This window comes from Canis lupus, chromosome 1 (genome assembly GCF_011100685.1).
Source record: "Canis lupus familiaris isolate Mischka breed German Shepherd chromosome 1, alternate assembly UU_Cfam_GSD_1.0, whole genome shotgun sequence".
Classification (NCBI taxonomy): Eukaryota; Metazoa; Chordata; class Mammalia; order Carnivora; family Canidae; genus Canis; species Canis lupus.
In genome coordinates, this window is record NC_049222.1 from 102,183,268 (window position 1) to 102,205,617 (window position 22,350).

Sequence of the window (22,350 nt, forward strand, 5' to 3'; positions counted from 1 at the left end):
GTGGTAAAAACACATATATTTTGGATATTAAAACATCAGATATTTGGTTTGCAAAATTTTCCCATTCCACAGACTGCCCTTTCACTGTTGTTTCCTTATGACAGGTTTTGTGTGAACATAAATCTTCACTTCTCTGCAATAAATGCCCAGGAGTCATATGGTATTTGCATTTTTAGTTTTTTCTTGTTTAAACAAACTGCCACGCTGTTTCACAGAAGAGTTGTACCATTTTACATCCTTACCAGCAATTTACGAGATACACAGTTTCTCCAAATCCTTCTAATATTTGATGTTGCCATATTTTAAAAACTGTAGCCATTCTGGTGTGTACTGATATTGCATTGTGGTTTTGTTGTGTGGTTTTGTTTTTGTTGTTGTTTGGTTTTTACTCAGACTTTTTCAGAACAATTTTAAATTTACAGAAAAATTGAGCAGATAGTACAGTGAGTTCTCATATACCCACACAATTTCTATTAAACTCCTGCATTCATGCAGCATATTTGTTACAGTTAATGAACCTCTATTGATATATTACTAATTAAACTCCATCATCAAGGTTACTCTTTTTGTCCTACACTTTGGTGGATTTTGGAAAATGCATAATACATATCCACCATAACGGTCCCACACAAAATAGCTTCGCTGCCCTAGAAATGCCCTGTGCTCCACCTGTTCATCACCTTCCATCTTCAGGGACCCTCTTGAAACACAGATATTTTTTCTGTCTCCATAGTTTTGCCTTTTCTAGAATGTCATATAGTGGGAATCAGACAATAGATAGCATTTTTAGACTGGCTTCTTTCACTTAGCATTTTATACGCATTTAAGTTCCTTTTTAATTTTTTGCTTAATAGCTCATTTGTGTTTATCACTGAACAATAATCTAAGTACCACAGTCTGCTTATCCATTCACCTTAAAGGATATCTTGTTTGCTTCCATAAAACTGCTATAAACATCCACGCTCAGCTTTTTGTGTGGACATGCTTTCAACTCATTTGAGTAAATACCTAGGAGTGTGATTGCTGGAAGTTATCATACAACTAGGTTTAGCCTCAAAGACATTGCCAAACTCTCTTCCAAAGTGCATTCCCGTCAGCAATGAATGAGAGCTCCTGTCACTCCACAGCCTTGCCAACTGAGTTCCTTTTGGATTTTTGCCATTTTAATAGGTGTGTAGTGGCATCTTGTTAATCTGTGGTTTCCTGGGGCACCTAGGTGGCTCAGTGGGTTGAGCATTCAGCTCAGGTCATGATCTCATAGCTCCTCAGATCAAGCCCTTCATAGAGCTTGGAGGTGCTCAGCCTGGAGTCAGCTTGAGGATTTTCTCCTCTGCTCCTCCTCTACTCAGTCGGTCTCTCACCCTCTTTCTAAAATATATATATTTATTTTAATCTGTGGTGTACAAATTACATGATGGTGATCATATCCTATGCTTACTTGCCATCTGTGTATCTTTGGTAACCTGTCTCTCCAGTTTTCAATTGGCTTTTCGGTTGTTTTAGGAGTTCACTGTAGATTTTGGATAAAAGTCCTTTTGTGTTACATCTCTCATTTGCCTACAAAACTTGGAGGATTCAAATGAGAACTGAGTCCCTGGGGGATGAAGGAGCCACAGGTGGGTGAGGTCTGCACCCTTGAGACCAAGTAGAGCAGAGCCCCCAACCCTCACCGGCTGTGATAAACTAACATTTACTGGGATAAGAAACTACTGTTATACTGTTTCTGAACTTACATCAAAAACATTTCAAGAGACTTTGAATACTGGTATTAAGGGCTAGCTTACAATCTTACAAAATTCATATGTTGAAGCCCTCACCCCCAGTACCTCAGAATGTAACCATGTTTGCAGATAAGGTATTTAAAGGCATGACTGAGTTACAAAGGCCTTTAGGGTAGGCCCTAATGCAATCAGACTGGTGTCCTGGTAAGTTTAGATCACAGACAGCACAGGGGAATGACCACATGAAGACACAGTGAGAATGTGGCCATTGACAAGCCAGAGAGAGGCCTCAGCCCCTCAACCCTGAGTCCAACCTCTACAGCACTGTGGGAAAACACACTTCTACGGTTAAGTCACCCAGTCTGTATTTCAGTCTGTATTGCCTTAGTGTAGGACAGCCCTCCTACACTAAGGCACCTGGGGAGGTGGCACTAGAGGCTCTTGAATTCAGAGCTGCCCAAGCCCTAAGGCCCTGAGGGTCTGAAGCTCCTCTTCTGGGTACAACCTCACCCAGAGACTAATAGCTGGGGGCTAACCCTCTCTGCCTTTATTCTTCCCGGAAGGAGCTTCTCCAGATGGTACCAAGGCAGGTACCTAGCTCTTTAATGCAGATACCACTGCTGTTGCCGCCTTTGTGTGTGTGTGTGAAGGGTAAATGGACGCACACAGGGCAAGCCTGGGAGGGAGTGTGGGGACTGCAGGCTGAACCCATTTCTTCCAGAGCACCTGAATCAGGATCCATGATTCCATCCAGTAAGTGGGAGTTCAGTGATGCTGTAGGCAGGTCTGTGGGCCCGATGTCCTGCTCCTTTCCGCCCATCCCTTAGGCTGTCTTATGCATTCCCAGATCATGAGTACTGGTTCCATAATGAGGTTCATTTTTATTTGAATAATCCACAAATGACTCAGCCCAAAAAATGCAATTTGCCTGATCAGGGATGCCCTGAATATCAGATGCCCAGATAGGGGACATCATTTCAGGGAGAGGGAGAGGAGAAAAGGAGAGAGGCAGAGAGAGGGAGAGAGGAAGAGGAGAGAGGGAGAGGACCTGTCAGACAGCATTACCAATATTACAGGCTCTTAGCACATGTGTTAGGTGAGAAGTTGGTTTTGAGGATACAAGGGATGATAGTGCGTGGCCCCTTCTACTCCATGAGCTGACCTGGCATCCCATTCATGAGGACTCTCTGCCCTCATGACCTAGCCACTTTCCAAAGACCCCACCTCCTAATACCATCACCTTAGGGTTTCAACTAAGAATTTGGGAGAGGCACATTCAGTCTGTAGCACTGTCCCTGTGGAATAGGGGAAGCTCTGGCCCCAGGGCCTCACCCTGGTCAGAGGGTTAGCTTCCTAATTACCTATGGCCCCAAGTGGGTCTTCTACAGCAGTAAAGCAAACCCTACCCCTTCTAGGACTCTTTCCAGAACCTTTCAAATCCTAGAGCTGGGGTCTATGTTCCTGAATTCAGCAACTGTAGTCTCTCACTTAAGAACTGTGTGACTTACCAGAGGCAGAGGTCCTCTAGTGAGATCTGGTGGCCAGGCTAAGCTGTCCCTCCCACCCTCAGAACCAGGAACACAGGAGAGTCTAAGAGATACCTAATGTTTATACGCAGTCTTTTCTTCTTTTTAAAATTAGATTATTTTTTTTTCCCTTGTCATTTTCTGGAAGTTTAGAATGGCAACTTTTTGTGTATGTAGCCATTTACAAAATATTCATGCTTGCTTTTTTTTTTTAAGATTTTATTTACTCTGCTTCTCCCTCTGCCTGTGTCTCTGCCTCATTCTCTCTCTCTCTGTGACTATCACAAATAAATAAAAATTAAAAAAATTAAAAAAAAAAAAAAAAAAAAAGGGATCCCTGGGTGGCACAGCAGTTTGGCGCCTGCCTTTGGCCCAGGGCACGATCCTGGAGACCCGGGATCGAATCCCACGTCGGGCTCCCGGTGCATGGAGCCTGCTTCTCCCTTTGCCTGTGTCTCTGCCTCATTCTCTCTCTCTCTCTGTGACTATCACAAATAAATAAAAATTAAAAAATTAAAAAAAATTTTTTATTTACTCATGAGAGACAGAGAGAGAGAGAGAGAGACAGAGAGACAGAGAGAGAGAGAGAGACGCAGAGACACAGGCAGAGGGAGAAGCAGGCTCCATGCAAGGAGCCCAATGCGGCACTGGATCCTAGATCTCCAGGATCACGACCTGGGCCAAAGGCAGATGCTCAACCACTGAGCCACTGAGGCACCCCAATATTCATACATCTTAAAAGATTACTTCGTCTACTTTAAAAGGTCACTTCATCTTTAGACTCGTTTTCTCAAGACCCTGTTCTTGTTCTACTTATTGAAGCAACATTTTTAGGCTATCTAAAATTTTGTTTCTCAAAGAAGAAAATACTGAGATTTTTAAAAAATAAATTTTCAACTGATAAGTTTACATAATTGACTGACTTTATAGACCCCCAAGAAAAACTTTTGTTTCATGTTTTCAAAACAATGTGTGCTTTCTAAATTATTTTGATTTTTCATTCATTTTAAGCCACTTATGTCTACTTAATTTGCTGAGGCACATTTTCTCTCCTTTGATCATTTTTCCTTTAAAATTATTTGTAATTTGGTTAAAGTCCATTACTTCCTCTGAAAACACTATATTTTAATTCCAATAATGATATTAAATAAAATCTCAGGAATATTGGGTGGAAAGAAATCCTTGAGGTTGTCAGTCCCAATCTGAGCTACTCTGGATTGTTTCTAAATCAGACTATCCTCTTTTGAAAACCATATTAATAATGTCTAGACTCAAGAACAGCAGCCCAGAGATAACGACATATTGCCCTTATGAGGAGTTTCCAGAATGCCCATGAGGTACATGTACTTGGGAGTTGCAGGCTCCTCGGATACAAGAAACACACTTCGTATGAAGGCCACAACTGGAGTTAAGCATCGGAGTTTTCCATGCTACAATCTAGAAATGTTGATTCCTTCAATTTATCACATAGCCCCAGTGTTACCTTCAGACCAACTTCCTGGAAAGGTCAAGATCAGTCCATTCGGAGTAAACTGTCAGAAGCATCTCTCAGTTGTTGCCATAACTTCTCTTTAGTAGCTCTGGTGTCTCTTCCTCTTCTTATAAGGATACTAGTCCTATCAGATTAGGGGCCCACCCTCGTCACATCATCTACTCTTAATTTAAAGGGCTCCTTAATTTGAAGCCCTCCTTTAAAGGGCTTCAACAAATGAATTTGGGGCGGGGAGGGGGGAGATACAATTCATTCCATAACAACCACTCTACAATAAAATATGGAATTTAACAGCATCCCACTTTAGCAAATCATAAAAGGAGACTCTTAATTTCATTGAGTAATCTTATTCGTATGCTATTTGAGTCACATGGCCTGACTTCAAATAGCATACGACATCTTTCAACAATATAATACAAAGACCCCCTCCAAAAAAATATAATACAAAGACCCCTAGTTGAAATTTTTTGCCTTGATGCCAGAAGTTCCAGATCTGAGTTTTAAACTACACAAAGCAATTAGATACCAGCATCATACACATTTTTGGACTTAGAATTCCTCTTTCTGTTTAAACTGCCATTATCCAGGTCTAAACTGCCATTATCCAGGTTCCCTGACTTCTATTCATCTTAGGTAACTACAAATAATAATTCAGTTGGATATTTACCCAGTGCACACCGCAAGCTCTTCACTTTCTTAGGCTAGAAAAGAAATGGGAGTTTTACTTGTCCCATCTCACCTAAAAACAGATCCCTAACACTTTCAATTTTCCAAAGATTCTATGGCCTCACCTAATCTTCATACCAAATTCCATATTGGTTAAGCTTCTTTATTGCAAGCAGATGAGCAATGTAGGTAAAAAACGAAGTAGTAGAAGAATAGTAGGTAGTTTGAGGAATTATAGGCTTAGAAAGCACAAAAACTAGAGTGACCCCCAAAGATCTCAGCCATAAGAACACCAGCATCATCCTTTTAGAGAGCTGCCATTGGATGACACAGACCAACTACCTTTCAAACTCCAGAGAGAATTTGATTAGCCAAGACCATCGAAGCCATTATGATACAGTTTGGTCAGTTGCTCAAAGGAAAAGAAGAGATGGTAGTGTCAAAAGAAGGAAGCATGGAAAACTGGGCAGACAAAAACAAAAATACATATTTTAAGTTTTATTTTTGATATTACAATTATGAGGTTTATATTAGAACACAGGTCTAAAAATTTTTTTCATTTAGTATAACTATACTTCTATGGCTATTATTCACATTTATAGTTCTTTTTTCAACAGCTGCATGTAATTCTATTGAATGCCTACACCATAATTGACTTACCCACTTACCCAGTACTCTAATAGTTTCTAATAGAGTTCACCATTAAAAATTATTTTTGTCATTATACATTTACCTACCTTTGTACACTTTGGTTTCTGAGGAATGATTCCAATGGCATATACACACATAAATTTATATAACTGACAATGGAATTGTCTTGTTTTTGACAGTCACTAGATATAATCACACTTTTCTAGGATTTAAAACCAACCTAGGGATCCCTGGGTGGCACAGTGGTTTGGCGCCTGCCTTTGGCCCAGGGCGCGATCCTGGAGACCCGGGATCGAATCCCATGTCGGGCTCCCGGTGCATGGAGCCTGCTTCTCCCTCTGCCTGTGTCTCTGCCTCTCTCTCTCTCTCTGTGTGACTATCATAAATAAATAAAAATTAAAAAAAAAATAAAACCAACCAACCTATTGGGGGAAAAAAGTAGAGATATAACAACACTTTATATTGCATTTCATTTCCTTCATCACTGTGATACTTAGCTATTTTTCCCTCTTTGAACTGGCCACTAGCTTTGTCCATTTTTCTTTTTTTTAAAGATTTTGTTTATTCATGAGAGACACACAGAGAGAGGCAGAGACACAGGCAGAGGGCGAAGCAGGCTCCATGCAGGAAACCCAACATGGGACTCGACCCTGGGCCTCCAGGATCACACCCTGGGCCAAAGGCGGCACCAAACCGCTGAGCCACCAGAGCTGCTCACTTTGGCCATTTTTCTACTGAATTGCAGATGTTACTATTATTGATTTGTAATAATGCTTTGACTATTAGGGACTATTATCCTTTGTTATATTTGTTTGCAAATATTTTCTTTCAATCTCATATCTGTATGACTTTATTTGTTTTGGGTTTTTTTTTTTAATTTTTTTTTTTTTTAATTTATGAGAGAAAGAGACAGAGACATAGGCAGAGGGAGAAGCAGGCCCCATGCACCAGGAGCCCGACGTGGGATTCAATCCCGGGTCTCCAGGATCGCGCCCTGGGCCAAAGGCAGGCGCTAAACCGCTGCGCCACCCAGGGATCCCTGTTTTGGTTTTTAAAAAGATTTTATTTATTTACTCATGGGAGACAGAGAGAGAGAGAGAGAGGCAGAGACACAGGGAGAGGGAGAGAAGCAGGCTCTATGCAAGGAGCTCAACATGGGACTTGATCCTGGGACTCCAGGATCACACCCTGGGCCAAAGGCAGGTGCTAAACCACTGAGCCACCCAGGGATGCCCTGACTTAATTATTTGTATGACTGATATTTTCCACACATAAATGTTATCTTAATGTCAGCTCTTGGGTTATGTGTAATAAATACCTAAGAAGGTCTACCTCAAAGTTATAGAAATATTTTCTTGTACTTAGATTTTTGATCTTTAGAGCTTCATTAGTGTACAAAGTATAAATATAGGTCTTTCCAGAGAGCAAAGTGTCCCCCCACCATTTGATTAATCCATCTTCCCCCACTGCAATGAAAAATTATTTTTATCATACATAGTGGGAGTCTAATAAGACCACCCATCCCCTAGTCTCTATCCCAAAGTAAAGAGAACACCAAAGCTCCACTTTCATACTCATGCCCTCTGGAGCCACAAGCTCCCTTCACATGGCCTTCTATGCTGCCATAGGACAGTCAAGAGGGAATCCAAAAGCACAGTGTGGTCCAAGTAAGGGTACTCCTCTAGGGGTGGGGGTATTCTTTTTTAGGTAATGAAATGTGGTAATGATGGCATAACTGAAATAGTAAGTCATTGAATTGTATACTCTAAATGGGTGAATTGGATGATACGTGGATTGTATCTCAATAAAGCTGTTACCAAAAAAAACAAACAAAAAAACAAAACAAAACAAAAAAACAGAAACAGACAAAACAAACAAACAAAAAGAACAACCTCCACCAGTCCTGAAATCACTATTAGTAAAGAGTAAAGAGAACTCTCATGATCTTTCTTAAACCATCAATTCTCTCCTCCTGCAATACTGAAAGCATAATTATCTACCTTTGGACCAAAATGACTACTCTCATTATGCCGGTTGTGTCTGAGTTACCTGCTTCTAATGCCCACATGTCCTGCGAATACTAAGGCACTACTTCCACCATTACTCCCTAGCTTTCAGTGATTTCTCATCATGGTACATATTACATACTTATCACATGGTATATACTTCAACTTTGTCTTCTCCCACTAGGTCTGTAAGGGCAAAAACTTGCATATTTTACACTCTGCTGTATCCCCAGAACCTAAAACAGGACCTGGCACATTAGCTAATGCTCAGTTAATGTTAAGTGAGTACTATATTCCTTCTCATACCATAATTCTATACATGATCAGAATCCGCATATCAACTTAAAAATATATTGGGAGTTTTACTGGATTATCATTTACATATTTAACACAGAAATATCTTTGCCAGACTCCTTCTATACAAAGATGTGTCTAGCTCTCCATTTACTCTACCTTTTAATATTTAAAAAGTTCCAAGTTTTAACATCTACATTTATAAGCTAATTGCAGCATATGTTTTTGTTTTGGTACCAGTCTTGTCAATCTCATAGAATAAGATGGGCAGCTTTACTTTATTTTATGCTCTAGAACATTTCAAACACCACAGGAATTGTCTGTGCTTTTCTAGAGGTCAAAGTGTTAAACTAAAAACAAACAAACAAACAAACAAAGTGTTAAACTACTTTCTTCAGCTTATTTCATAGCTATTAATCTACTCAAGTTTTCGTAGCTTACTGAGACTTTAGTTTGTTTTAAATATCTGGCTAGTCCTACATTCTATCAAATGTCTTTGTTCTAACTGGCCTATTCTCACTTCTAAGTGCCAGGCAAAGTGAGAGTTTCTCATCAGCAATTCTATCAGTCCTTGTGTTTATTCATATAGAGGGAGTGGTGAGCCACCACATTACCCTTGTTCATCACAGAATCTTTCAATTCTGAATGTGTTCAGTTTTCTACCTCCTGGGAAAGTAGAGTCCTCTGTCTGCTCTAAAATCTTTAGGTTTCTTAGTCTTGACCTACTGCAGATTTACTTGCAGCTGAACATGACAGCAAGGAAACCTTTACCTTAATGGCACTAACTAATTGTATGTCAAGAATGGTGTGCTAAGCCTTTTAAATGGACTAACATACTCTTAAAGACAAATGTTTTAAATGGGAAAGCAACATAAGTATGGATTTTTATTTTTAAAAGATTAAGCTGCCACAGTGTTAAAAATGCACTTGAGAGGAGAAGGGAAAATGGTTATAATACTATAAAAATCAAAATGAGGTGACTCCATATTGTACTATGATGATGGAAAAAACTGGATGGATCCTAAAGGCATTTAGAAGATTGAATCTAGAGGACTTGGTGGTATGGGGATGGGGAAGAGGGAATAATTGAGGACTCCCCAGTATGAATTCGCTGATGATGAGCAAGATGTACACTTTGCCTGAAGGCTTTCCCACATTCTTTACATTCATAGGGCCTTTCTCCAGTATGAATTCTTTTATGAAGTGTAAGATGGGCAAACTGGCTGAAGGCTTTGCTACATTCCTTACACTCGTAAGGTTTCTCTCCTGTATGAATTCTTTGATGTAGAGTAAGGGATTTACGATGGCTAAAGGCTTTCCCACAAACATTACATTCATAAGGTTTCTCACCTGTATGACACCTCTGGTGACAAATCAGGGATGCCCTCTGTCTGAAGGCCTTTCCACATTCAAGACATACATATGGTCTTTTGCCAGTGTGGAGTCTCTGATGTTGAACAAGATAGGAGCCATCACTAAAGGCCTTCCCACATTCAATACACTCATAAGGCTTCTCACCAGTATGAACTCTCTGGTGTTGAACAAGGTGTGCAATTTGACTGAAAGCCTTACCACATTCCTTACATTCATAAGGTTTCTCTCCAGTGTGTATTTTCTGATGTTGTGCAAGGTGCGCATTCTGGCTGAAAGTTTTGCTGCATTCCTTACATTCATAAGGTTTCTCTCCAGTATGAATTCTCTGATGATGAGCAAGGTGTGTGCTCTGCCGAAAAGCTTTCCCACATTCCTTACATTCATAAGGTTTCTCACCAGTATGAACTCTTTGATGAAGGGTAAGTGAACCACGATGGCTAAAGGCTTTCTCACATATATTACACTCATAAGGTTTCTCTCCTGTATGAATTCTTTGATGTACAGTCAAGGACGAGCCATGGCTAAAAGCCTTCCCACACACATTACATTTGTAAGGTCTCTCTCCAGTATGAATTCTCTTATGCTGAATAAGTCCTATGTGATCAGTGAAAGCCTTCCCACAATCAATACAATCAAATGGTTTCTCTCCAGTGTGATAATACCTCCGATGACGTATAAGAGAAGCGTTCTGCCTGAAAGCTTTCCCACAGTCAATACATTCATATGGTCTTTTCCCAGTGTGAATCCTTCGATGATGAGCTAGGGATGAACAATCACTAAAAGCCTTCCCACATTCAATACATTCATAGGGTTTCTCTCCAGTATGAACTCTCTGATGTTGAGCAAGATGTGCAAGCTGGTTGAAGGCTTTATTACACTGCTTACATTGATAAGGTTTTTCTCCAGTATGAACTCTCTGATGTTGAATAAGGTGAGCATTTTGACTGAAGGCTTTCCCACATTCAGTACATTCAAAAGGTTTTTCTCCTGTGTGTATTCTCTGATGTTGAGCAAGGTGGGCACTCTGGCTAAAGGCTTTCCCACATTCAATACATTCATAGGGTTTCTCTCCGGTATGAATTCTTTGATGAAGAGTAAGGGTTGATATTTTGCTGAACGTTTTCTCACAGTCATTACATTTCAAAAGTTTCTTTTCTCCATAGACTTGCTTGTGTTTTTTTACAAATGAATGTGTTTTTAAACTTTTCTGATCTGTGTCAAAACTATATATTCTCTCTTCAATGGGAAATACCTGCTTTAGATAAGACAATCTATTCAGATGAAAAACTGTCCCAGACTTGTTAAAGCAGCCTCTTTTCTCAATAAGGTTATCTATATGAGTGACTGTCTCTTGACTAAAGTGTGTCTTCTCACTTACCAGCTCCCACTTAAATAGGTCTTCACATTTCCAGCTTACCCCTAATGTGGAACATTTAAGGTTGTAGCTTGGAAGTCTTTCCATTATCATTGCCTGGGATAATTTTTCTTCATAAATGTCCTGGTTTGGAGGTAATTCCCTGGTCATCCAAACATACTTCAAGTCTGAAAAATATTGAGAAAGCAAATGTCTCCTTTACTTAATGTTAGAAGAATGGAAACTTCCAAAATGAAACCATGGGACTCAAATAGTTACTGAAGACCACAGAGGTCTTTGACAATTCTTATATAAAGTTAGGCAATGCAACCATCCTTGCAGTTCTGAAATAAACCCTCCCAGACTCTGGTATATGATTTCAATATGAATTTTTATTAAAAATTATGTACCAATGTTCATAATTGAGATTTGTCTGTATTTTCCTTTTTTGATGCTATTTTGGTGAGATTTGGGCATCAAATGCTGTCTTCATAAACACAATTTTTTAAAGTTCTCTTTTTTATTCTCTGTTGTAGAAAATTTTAAACAATGTCGATATTTTTCCTTACAGGTTTTACAGAATTTATTTGTGAAATTATTGGAGGTTGTTGCTTCTGTTCTTGGGGAGGCAGTTTTGAAATAACTTCCTACATTTCTTTTTTTTTTTTAAGATTTTATTTATTTATCCATTAGAGACACACAGAGAGAGAGGCAGAGACACAGGAAGAGGGAGAAGCAGGCTCCATGCAGGGAGCCCAACACAGGACTCGATCCCCGGGGCTCCAGGATCATGCCCTGCGCTGAAGGCAGGTGCCAAACTGCTGAGCCACCCAGGGATCCCCTTTCTACATTTCTTGAATGGTAATCAGTCTGTTGAAATTTTCTCTCTCCTGGTGTCAGTGGTGGTAATTTATATTCTCCTAAAATACTGTCCATCTCATCCAGGTTTTCAAATTACTTACAGAAAATTGAGGAAAATAGGTTCACATGATTCTTTTTTTTATATATTATTCTTCTAAGTACTTATACATCAATGGTTACTTACTATTATTTTTCTTATTTTCTCTCATTTGATAGTTTATATGCTCTATTGGTTTTCTAAAGCACCAATTTGATTTATTTTCATTAAATACACTATTTTCTAGTTCATTTATTCCTACTTGTATTCCCAGCAGTGTAAGTCACTATTCATAACTTATTTTAAGTGTTCCTTAGACTCATTTTCTCTTTTTCTACTATCTTGAATTGCATGCTTATTTATTTTTTATTTCTTATTTACTAATGTACACCATTAAGTGTACATTATAAGTGTACCTATAGGTATCCTACCAACATCATCTTCTTGAACCTATGAGAACTGGAAGCCTGAAAAAGCCATACTACAAGCTACAGAATAAACTGTAAACATCCCACATGAGGTGGATTCCACTGTAATATATAATCTATAAACTCTTATCTAGCTTTCATACCAGAAATACAGCTTTCAAGCAAGGCAGGGAAAAAATAAATTTTAAAAAATAAACTGGGCCAAAAATCCCAGTGAGTACAACAAAAGTGGGGTGATGATGGACAAAGAAAAAGTAGGTAATACTTGTTACCTAATTTATTCTTTTATACAAGTGTCAAATGATGATGCTTTGAATCTCAAGTGATTGGATTTTAAAACACAGGTTTAAAAATATAAGGGGGACGCCTGAGTGGCTCAGTGGTTGAGCGTCTGCCTTTGGCCCAGGGCGTGATCCTGGACACCCGGGATCGAGTCCCACATCGGGTTCCCTGCGTGGAGCCTACCTCTCCCTCTGCCCATGTCTCTCATGAATAAATAAAATCTTAAAAAATATATATACAGGGCAGCCCGGGTGGCTCAGCGGTTTAGTGCCGCCTTCAGCCCAAGGCATGATCCTGGAGACCTAGGATCGAGTCCCACGTCAGGCTCCCTGCATGGAGCTTGCTTCTCCCTCTGCCTGTGTCTCTGCCTCTCTCTCTCCTCTCTGTGTATTCTCATGAATAAATAAATAAAAAATCTTAAAAAAATATATATATAAGGGTAACAATTTGTAGAACTTTCAATTCAAGGAGTGGGATGGCATGGTGGGGGGGAAGACATAAAGCAAAAATAAATAGCAAAACAGAAACATCATCAAAGACAAAAATAATTAAAAGCAAAAGGAAGAGCATAGCTATAACAATTGTAAACCTGATAAGCTTATATTTTAAAGAAAATATTTAAACTAGTTAAAAAAACTAAACATAAATTTGTCTAAAGAATTCTGAAATGCTGACCATCAGAGATTATTAAGAACTATGTAAGCATCATAGAATATATGAGTTCACAGATTGTGGTATTTGCAGGAAATCAGTAAAGGTAAAAATGGTATGTCACATAGTGGAGAAGATCCATTTAAATATGGTGTTAGAAAAAAAAGTTCAATTTGAGAGGGATTTTGAGAGGTGTTTTCCAAGAAGTATCAGAAACTTTTTTTTTTTAAAGAAACATCTTGAGAATAGTACCTCAACTCTATAGTTATTTGCACTTACCTGGGTAGAGATCTCTTGTCATCTCTCCCTTCATCATCCAAGGCTCTTTACCTTGCTCCAATAAGGAGATTATGTCTGGTTTAGAAATGCAGAGACCTGCATATAAGAAAAGATAAGAGGGACACCTGGGTGGCTCAGCAGTTGAGCATCTGCCTTCAGCTCTAGACATGATCCCAGGGTCCTGGAATTGAGTCCCGCATTGAGCTCCCTGCAGGGAGCCTGCTTCTCCCTCTGCCTATGTCTCTGCACCTTTCTGTCTCTAATGAATAAATAAATAAAATCTTTAAAAAAAAAAAAGAAAATTGGCTATGTTATGGATATTGCTGAGCTATGACCCAATCCAAACGGTATTGAGAGAAAAGGGATATTGTAGGAAAATGCGGATACAGACATGAAAGACTACTGAGGTGGAAAGACTCCAATGGGGAGGTAGAAGGAGGAAGATACCCTTACCCAATGAAACCAGGTTCCTGTAGTTCTCCAACATCACTCTCTTGTACAAAATTCTTTGAGCAAGATTCAACCATTCCCATTCATCTTGGGAGAAGTCTATGGCCACATCTGTGAAAGTCATCGAATCCTAAAATGACACAAAAATAATCTTGCTCAATGTTCATGCCATTTCTTAGCTGGCTCTAGGGGTAAAGGGCTATGCTGTTCACATGATGGGGGGAAAAAACAAACTCTGTGCATAAGTAATTATACCAAGGTCTAAATCATCTAGGTCATATAGTTAGCTACTGGACAACCTTTCTGTCTAGTTATATTATACATATTAGTAAAAAAGAAAAAATATGAAAGACACTCTCTGCTCTTCAAACATTTACAATTTTATAGTGGTGAGAAGATATTCTCATGAAAAATGTTGACTGCATTTACAACAGACTATCAAGTACTAAATTGCAGTTGACTCCTGGACAACACAGGTTTGAACTTCACAAGTCCACTTACATGTGAATTTTTTTCAGTAAGTACAGTAGTGTATTTTCCCTTCCATATGACTTTAACAATTCTTCTCTAGCTCACTTTATTGTAATATAATGTATGATACACATAACATACAAAATATCTATTGATCAACGGTTTTTATTATCAGTAAGGCTTCTAGTTAACAGTAGGTAATTAGTAGTTATGTTTGGGGGAAACAAAGTTCTATGCAGATTTCCAACTATGCGAGGATCAAAGCCCCCAACCCCCATGGTGTTCAAAGGTCAACTGTGTATCTATGTTAGGAGCTAGATCACTTTTCTACATGGAAAAATTAAAGAGCTCTGGGACTGTGGGGGGAAGATTCAAGGAAAGATGCTGACCTGATGAACATGTTTTCAACCTCCACAACATATTCTAAGAAATCTTAGTGTTCTGAGATATTAAGAGGTGTGTCTACAAAAATAAAAGAAAAAAATACCTAGCAATATTTTTTCCTTTTGACATAAAAATATATTTGCATTAGGAAAACACATTTAAGGGATACCTGGGTGGGTCAACAGTTGAGCGCCTGACTTTGGCTCAGGGCCGGATCCCGGGTTCCCAGGATCGAGTCTAGTATCAGGCTCCTTGCATGGAGCCTGCTTCTCTTCCCTCTGCCTGTGTCTCTGCCTCTCTTTCTGTGTCCCTCATGAATAAATAAACAAAATCTCAAAAAAAAAAAAAAAAAAAAAGGGAAACACATTTGTAAAGTTGTTTTTGATAATCTGCTGAGATGTATCAAAAGAATCATATGAGATGAGTACAACCTGTTTTATTACATGGGCTGAATTTCCTAACCAACCAGCAAGAGGTATCAGTCACCCATTTGTGGTTGCTGGCAGATTTTCCATTTCTTACTTTGTGATTTCACCTATATCAACATTTAAGAATGAGTTTTGAATAAACACCTGTTGTGAATAAAACCAGAGAAAAAAAATCAGATCATTCCAAAGAATTCATGCTCTGGCACTAACTAACTAGGTGATCTTGGCAAAGTTAATTAACTGCTGTTAATTAAAAAACTGTAAAAAACTGTTGATTTTGGAACCCAGCTCATAGCTGCATCTTGAGAATTAAATGAAGTAACAGTCGTAGGACCTGGCTAAGTGCTCAAGAATTGCAACCTATGATGATGATGGAGGGATAGGAAAGAAGGAATAGGAGGAGGCAGCCAAGAACAGGTGAAAACATTTGGTTTAAGACTTCAACAAAAGTTTTACTTATTATTTTATCTAATTTCAATATACTATAGTAATAAAGAACATGGTCTCTGAAGCCAGACTATGCTCAAATCCTGTTCTGTTCAGTAAGTTGAAGACAACAGTTTTGCTTTTAACCTTTGAAGATATTTTAAATAACTCAGAACAGTCTATTGTATTTACACATATATATTTACCATTTCTGTTGTACTTTCTTCATTCCTGATGTTCCAGTTCCCTTCTTATAATCTCTATCTGAAGAACTTCCTTTTGCAATTCTTTTAGAAATCTGTCAATGAATTTTCTTAGTTTTCCTTCATGTGAGAAACTACTTCACCAATTCTGAAGGTTATTTTTGCTGGACATATAATGGTGGGTTGATAGTTCTTTCCTTTGAGTACTTTTTAAGTTGTTCTACTGTCTTCTGACTTCCATAATTTCTGATGGAACAATCCACAGAACTGAAATTGCTGCTGCCCTATATGTTAAGCATCATTTTTCTCTGGCTGTAGTGTCCAGCAGTCTCATTATGAAGCTCCCACACAAGGATTTCTTTCGAGTTTATCTATGCTGGAATTTGCTGAGCTTCATGGATTCACAAGTTTATGTCCTTCACTAAAATTGGGAATTTTTCAGTCATTATTTCTTCAAATATTTTTTCTACACTTCACGTTTTGGGATTTGAATGATACAAGTGTTGAACATTTTGGTATTGTCCCACAGGGCTCTGAGGCTCTGTTCAATCTTTTATCTATTGTTCAGATCAGTTTCTATTTACCTTTAAGTTCACTAACTCTTTCCACTGTCATCTCCATATTGCCACTAAGCCCATCCATTGAACTTATTCTGGTAATTATATTTTTCAATTCTTATTGATATTTTCTATTTCTTTGCTGAGACAACCTCCTTGCTCTAGGAGTGTTCACTTTACTTGTTGGAGCATTTTTATAACAGCTGCTTTAAAATTGTTTATCAGATCATTCCAACATCTACGTCACATAAATGTTAGCATCTGGTGATTAACTTTTCCGCTGTGAATTGAAATTTTCCTAATTTTTCATTAGCTGAGTAATTTTAGGTTGTATCCTTGACATTTTGGATATTATGAAACTCTATATCCTGTTTAAAATATATAGAGAATGTTGATACTTTGTTCAGGCTCCATTTCCAAAGCCTATGAAGTGATATTTGCCTCTGTACTACAGATGCACCACTTGGTGGCCAATGGTCTATCCTGGAGTCCACTTCTCATAGGCTATGGTATGCTCTTCAGGGCCCGATACATGCATAAGCAACTTAGAGGAAGCCCAGGAATTCATAAACAACTTTTTATGGTTGATTTCCAAAGCTCCTCCTTCTCTGGTCTCTCCAGTGTCTTCTATTTCCTAGGGGGTTCCTCTTTTCAGTCCTCTGGGCAGATAACTGGGGCTTATTTATTCCACTCTACCGTGAGGCTCAGCTACCCTGACTGTACCCACCCCTGGGGCCAAGCAAGGAAAGAACAGAAACAGGGGTGGGAAAAGAGGCAAAAAGTTTACTCCACCCTCTAGGGAACATAGCTTCTTCAATAACAGAAAATTCTCCTTCAGAATTTTTCTGCAGACCCCACTGCAACTGTCTCAGGGCACAAAAAAAGAGAATTTTTTTTGAAGGAAGATTTCCATTCACCCTCTCTGATTATTAGATCCCCTTCCTATTTCTTGAGCCTGAACTAAGTTTTCTCGCAGTTCTTTTTATCCATGCCAAAACCCCCTTCTCAGTTTTGTGCTTTGTTGAATCCATGCTAGGAGATACTGGGAGGAAAAAAAAAAAAAAAAGGTACACACATCACATCTTGGGTTTCTTCCCTAATCACCCTACTACAATTTACTTTTTTAGAGACTTCAAATTGCTACTTCATGCATGCTGTTCTGATTCTATAGCAACTTTCAGTGGGAAAGACAGGGTAGTGTCAGCCCAAAACAAGGACTTTCATATTCAGTGTAAATTATTATTAGTTTTAAAATTAATATTCCATTGGAAATAAAAAGCCTCCTAATCTTTAGGGCTTCCTGTGCATCAAACATCATACTGTAGGTTTTTCACATTTCTGTTATAGTATGTATATAATGTATATATTGTATGAAGAACTACATGGGCACAAAAGCTAATAGTAGCATATAAAGCTAATGTTTATATAGTGCTTATTATGTGCCAAGTATTTTCTAAACACAAAATACATTAACTCCTTAATGTTCACAACAGTACTATAAATTAGGTATTGGTATTATTCCCATTTTATGGTTGAGGAAACTGAAATTAAGGTAATATATCCAGGATGTATTAGAGCTACAATTTGTACCCAGGCAGTCTGGTGCCACAGTCATGTTATTAATCTTTATGCCATGCTCTGTGCTCTTAAGATATTTTCCTCACAAATAACACTGCTATCGTCTAAAATATTTAAATGCTTAGGAAACAAGTTCCATTGATAGTATGTTTTGTGGCATTATATCTAATCAGAAAAGGGGTTTTGCTTTGATATAAGTTGCTCATGGCCTTTTATACAGAAGTAGACAAATTCTACTATCATGTTATTTTTTGATAGGCTTTTTAAGCTTAATAAAACTTTATAATTTCTTATAAAATTTGCTGATGACACTCATTTAGTAGTTTACTTTAATTACAACATGAATTACAGTGCTTAATTCTATTATTGGTCATAAAAATATTAAAATTAAAAATGTTCTAAAGTTTGAGAAGCTCTAATCCAAAAGAAATGAAAAATTAGTAATTTAGTCCAAGAAAATAATCAGTGATGAGGGCAAAAATTCAACAACAAAGATGATTACTGCAATAATCTCTATTAAATAATAAAACATGGGACACCTGGGCGGCTCAGTGGTTAAGTGTCTGCCTTTGGTTCAGGGTGTGATCCTGGAGTCCCAGGATCAAATCCCACATCAGGCTCTCTGCATGGAGCCTATTTCTCCCTCTGCCTATGTCTCTGCCTCTTTCTCTGTATCTCTAATGACTAAATAAGTAAAATCTTTAAAAATAAAAAATTAATTAATTAAAAAGATACAACTCAGGAATTGTACCTTCCAACCCCTCCTCTCTCCAACAGTGACTATGATTATGCAGGCTATATGCCATCAAGGATCTCTCACCAAAAGGCAAAAAGAAGGTAAAAACAAAGTAATTTCCTCTTACTAGATTGTGGCCTGTTACAGAGCTTCACCAGTCCAGAGGAAGGGACACCTTTTTCTAACTCACTGGAAGGTATTCATATGGCCCATGAATGGTCCTTTCTCACTATTCTGGAGGAAGTCTAATCTATACCTACAGCACTGATCACACTGTATAAATAAATGTTCACTGCCTTTTCGTTTCTCCAACATATTATAAGCTCTCTGAAAGCCAGGATGGCTACTAAGGAAGTAGGCAAATCATGACTCTCAAATTTTCTCTAAGGACTGTCCTTCTGCGTTATCATATACTCATAAAAAACCTGAGCATATGGAAGAGCTCAGAGTGGGTCATTTTTTGAACAAAGATTAAACAGCTCCAGGAAGAAGAGGAAGCTCTGAGACGGCTCTGGGTTATCTGAGTCTCTCTCTATGGACCCACCACTCATCAGAAAGGGAAAAAAAAAATAGGAAACAGGCCCCACCTAGTATGGAACTCTTAAGCAAATAATCTTCAGAAGGAAACAAACATTACCAAATCCTGTAAGGCAAGACTGTATTTTAAGGAGAGGGAATACTAACTCACCAGAGATGTGGCTTTAAGAAGTTCAACTCCTATCACCTCCTCCTCTTCCTGGCTCCTCATTAGGAGAAGGGCTTTACCCTGAGAGGTAGAGCTGGGAAAGGAGAAAAGAGTACTGAGAAGCTTAGTAGCTCGAATAATCACTGCCTAGAAACTCTTTCCTCCCTTCAACTCCAACTGTTCTCACTCCCCAACTCCCATCCCAAACTCCACTCAGGCACTCACTGGGAGACCTATAATTTACAGCTGGGGTTCTTCTCTGCTCTAGGTTTTTCAGGCTGAGTACAATCTCCTTCTCTCTCACAGCCACCTACTCGTTAACACTTGGAAAAAGCCATCTGCCCCAGAGGGAAGTACTACCTCTGTCAGAAAGAATTCATGTGGCTTACAGAGACTGAACCAAAAAACAAAACAAAACAAAACAAAACCATCAAGAGACCCATTTTGCTCTGTGACAAACTATAGTTTTAAAAAAGTCCCCTCCCACTCTGAGCCAAGTTTCTTCAATCAGAAAGAGGATTAAAGTATCTGACTTGGGCAGCCCGGGTGGCTCAGCGGTTTAGCGCCGCCTGGGGTCCAGGGCGTGATCCTGGAGACCAGGGATCGAGTCCCACTTCAGGCTCTCTCCATGGAGCCTGCTTCTCCCTCTGCCTGTGTCTCTGCCTCTCTCTCTCTGTGTCTCTCATGAATAAATAAATAAACTCTTAAAAAAAAAAAAGAAATTTAAAAAAATATAAAGTATCTGATTGATTCTGGTTTTTTCCTCTAAACTCCACTTTCCTCAAAGCTTTATTATAATGATGATAATAAGAATGAACACTATTGAGCACTTGTTACAGGGCAGGACCTACAGGTGCTTTATGGAGCTCATTTAATCCTTATGACAGTCCTATGAGGTTCACATTCTCATCTCCATCTTACCTAAGAGAAACTGGGTCAGAAAGTTTGAGAAACAAAAACTTTCTTGGTGGAGGTTTGAGATTATTTACCCTCTCAGAGTCACTTTTGCAACTATCCCAAGTGGTTCAGGATACTGACCTCAAGCAGTTGTAGAGGGGATTACATGAGATGAGTACAGAAGGGACTCCACAGTCAGCCAGTCCTGCATCTGAATCCTGGTCCCTCCACTCACTAGCAATTACTTGTCCTCCACATGCTTACATCCTCTCTGTAAAAAGGAGGAAGTTTCCACTTTGTGATGTGATATATGTATATGCTACCTGGTGTTACTCAGCAAAACCAGCAAAGAACAGTATGGCTGTGAGCAGTGCTTCCTCCTACTGTCTCTCTCTCCTCGCTCTGGTGGTGGGGAAAGGGGTGCAACAGAGAAGTGCCAAGCAGGAATGGGAAGAGTTCTGTGACCTCGCTCTGGAAAGGAGGGGGTCACTCTCCATTTCCAGACGAGGCTTCGAACATCACTTCCCCTGCAAGCCCCACCCCACAATGACCTGGGGGCTAGGGCCTTAGACCAGATCAGGTGACTCTGTACAGGTCAGCCTCACACTGCAGCCCCAGGCACTCGCAGACTCTGTGGACAACTCACCCTCACTCTCTGGGCACAGGGACCCCCCACACACGACTCTGTGGGCAGGTTAGCCTCACTCTCCACCCCAGGGGGCCCCCCAACTCTGTGAACAGCTCAGCCTCACTCTGGGCACAGGGACCCACCGACCCTGTGGACAGGTCAGCCTCACACTCTTGCACCGGGAACCTCCGACTCTGTGGAAAAGTCAGCCGCACACTCCGGCCCCGGGGACCCCCCGACTCTGGGACTCCTGGGGCCGCCCTGGTCCGGGACCCGCACCACCGAGCCCCAGCTCCTGTCACCCTTACCTGTGCACTCAGCCCTGGTCCGCCACTCAGGTCTCACGGATCCCACAGGGCCCGCACCAGGCTCCCCCAGGAAGCTGTCCCGAGCCCGGCCTCCGCCGCCACCGGTCCCCGCACGCCCCGCCGCCCTCGGGCTGCCGGACGCGGGCAGCCGCCCCCCGTCCCCCCGCACCAGTCAGGCAGTCAGCCGCCGGCTCCCGAGACGCCCCGCTCTCTCCTAAGCAGCTGCCCGCCCTCTGGCTCCAGCAAGCCGGGTCCCCGCCGGAAGCGGGCGCATCCTCCGCCGCAAGGGCCCCTGGGGAGGGTAGTCGAGATCCGGCGGGGCGCTGCCGGTCTGGTTCCCCCCACCGCGGCCTAGGGACTGCAACCCTCAGCTCCTGTAGAGGCCCCTGGTGCAGAACAGAAACGACCTGTCGGCCCGGCTTTGGGTACCTGAAGTACAGGACGCCTCTTGAAGCGAGCGGAGCCCAGGGAATTCTGGGAGTCCCCCTCCCCGCCTCCGCCAAGCTCGGAATGCGCAGGCGCCTCCCAGAGGCACCCCACGCGGAGGCCTGGGTCACCGCCCCTGTGCACAGAGGATCACAGGCGTCCTGCGGTGCTCAGGCGGGAGAGGGAGTGGGCGGGGCTCAGGGCTCAGAGGCGGAGCCTTGGGAATAGGAGGTGAGTGAAGGTTTGGGCTTTGCGTGTTTTGTGCACTTCTGTGATTTGTGACTTTCTGAGTGTGTGTGTGTGTGTAGCCTGTCTTAGTTCATGTCTAGTCCTCTCTCTGGTGAATCTAAGCCCCCAGCCCATTTTCTGTAGCCCTGTGAGAATGAGAGCCCCATGAAGACGCTGCTTGTAGGTCCTGGTTAGGGTTCTGTTCCAGGCACATAGTAAGTGCTCAGGAAGAAATAAAATTACAGGGGCACCTGGGTTGCTGGATGAGCATTTGCCTTTGGCTTAGGGCATGATGCCGGGGTCCTGGAAACGAGTTCCACATC

General features: G+C 40.5%; 1 protein-coding gene and 1 long non-coding RNA gene across 3 annotated transcripts in view; both read right to left on the reverse strand.

Moving 5' to 3' along the window:
- ZFP28 (ZFP28 zinc finger protein) overlaps positions 1–21,948 on the reverse strand; it is a 42,559-nt gene extending 20,611 nt beyond the window's left edge. The window contains exons 1-6 of one of the 2 annotated variants that reach the window (XM_038527648.1): positions 21,803–21,948; positions 20,579–20,708; positions 19,544–19,634; positions 14,076–14,202; positions 13,623–13,718; positions 9,451–11,272 (exon numbers count right to left, since the gene is read on the reverse strand). In XM_038527648.1, the coding sequence (XP_038383576.1) occupies positions 9,451–11,272; positions 13,623–13,718; positions 14,076–14,202; positions 19,544–19,603 (2,105 nt within the window). In that variant the 5' untranslated portion in view covers positions 19,604–19,634; positions 20,579–20,708; positions 21,803–21,948. Of the gene's footprint in view, positions 1–9,450; positions 11,273–13,622; positions 13,719–14,075; positions 14,203–19,543; positions 19,635–20,578; positions 20,709–21,802 lie in introns of those variants that run through there. The other variant, XM_038527642.1, reaches the window with a different exon arrangement.
- On the reverse strand, positions 5,889–7,152 carry LOC119870891. Its single transcript, XR_005354435.1, has 2 exons — positions 7,086–7,152; positions 5,889–6,276 (listed from the first exon to the last, which is right to left on the reverse strand). It is a non-coding gene; the product is annotated as an uncharacterized LOC119870891 (long non-coding RNA).
- Positions 21,949–22,350: the final 402 nt, after the last annotated feature.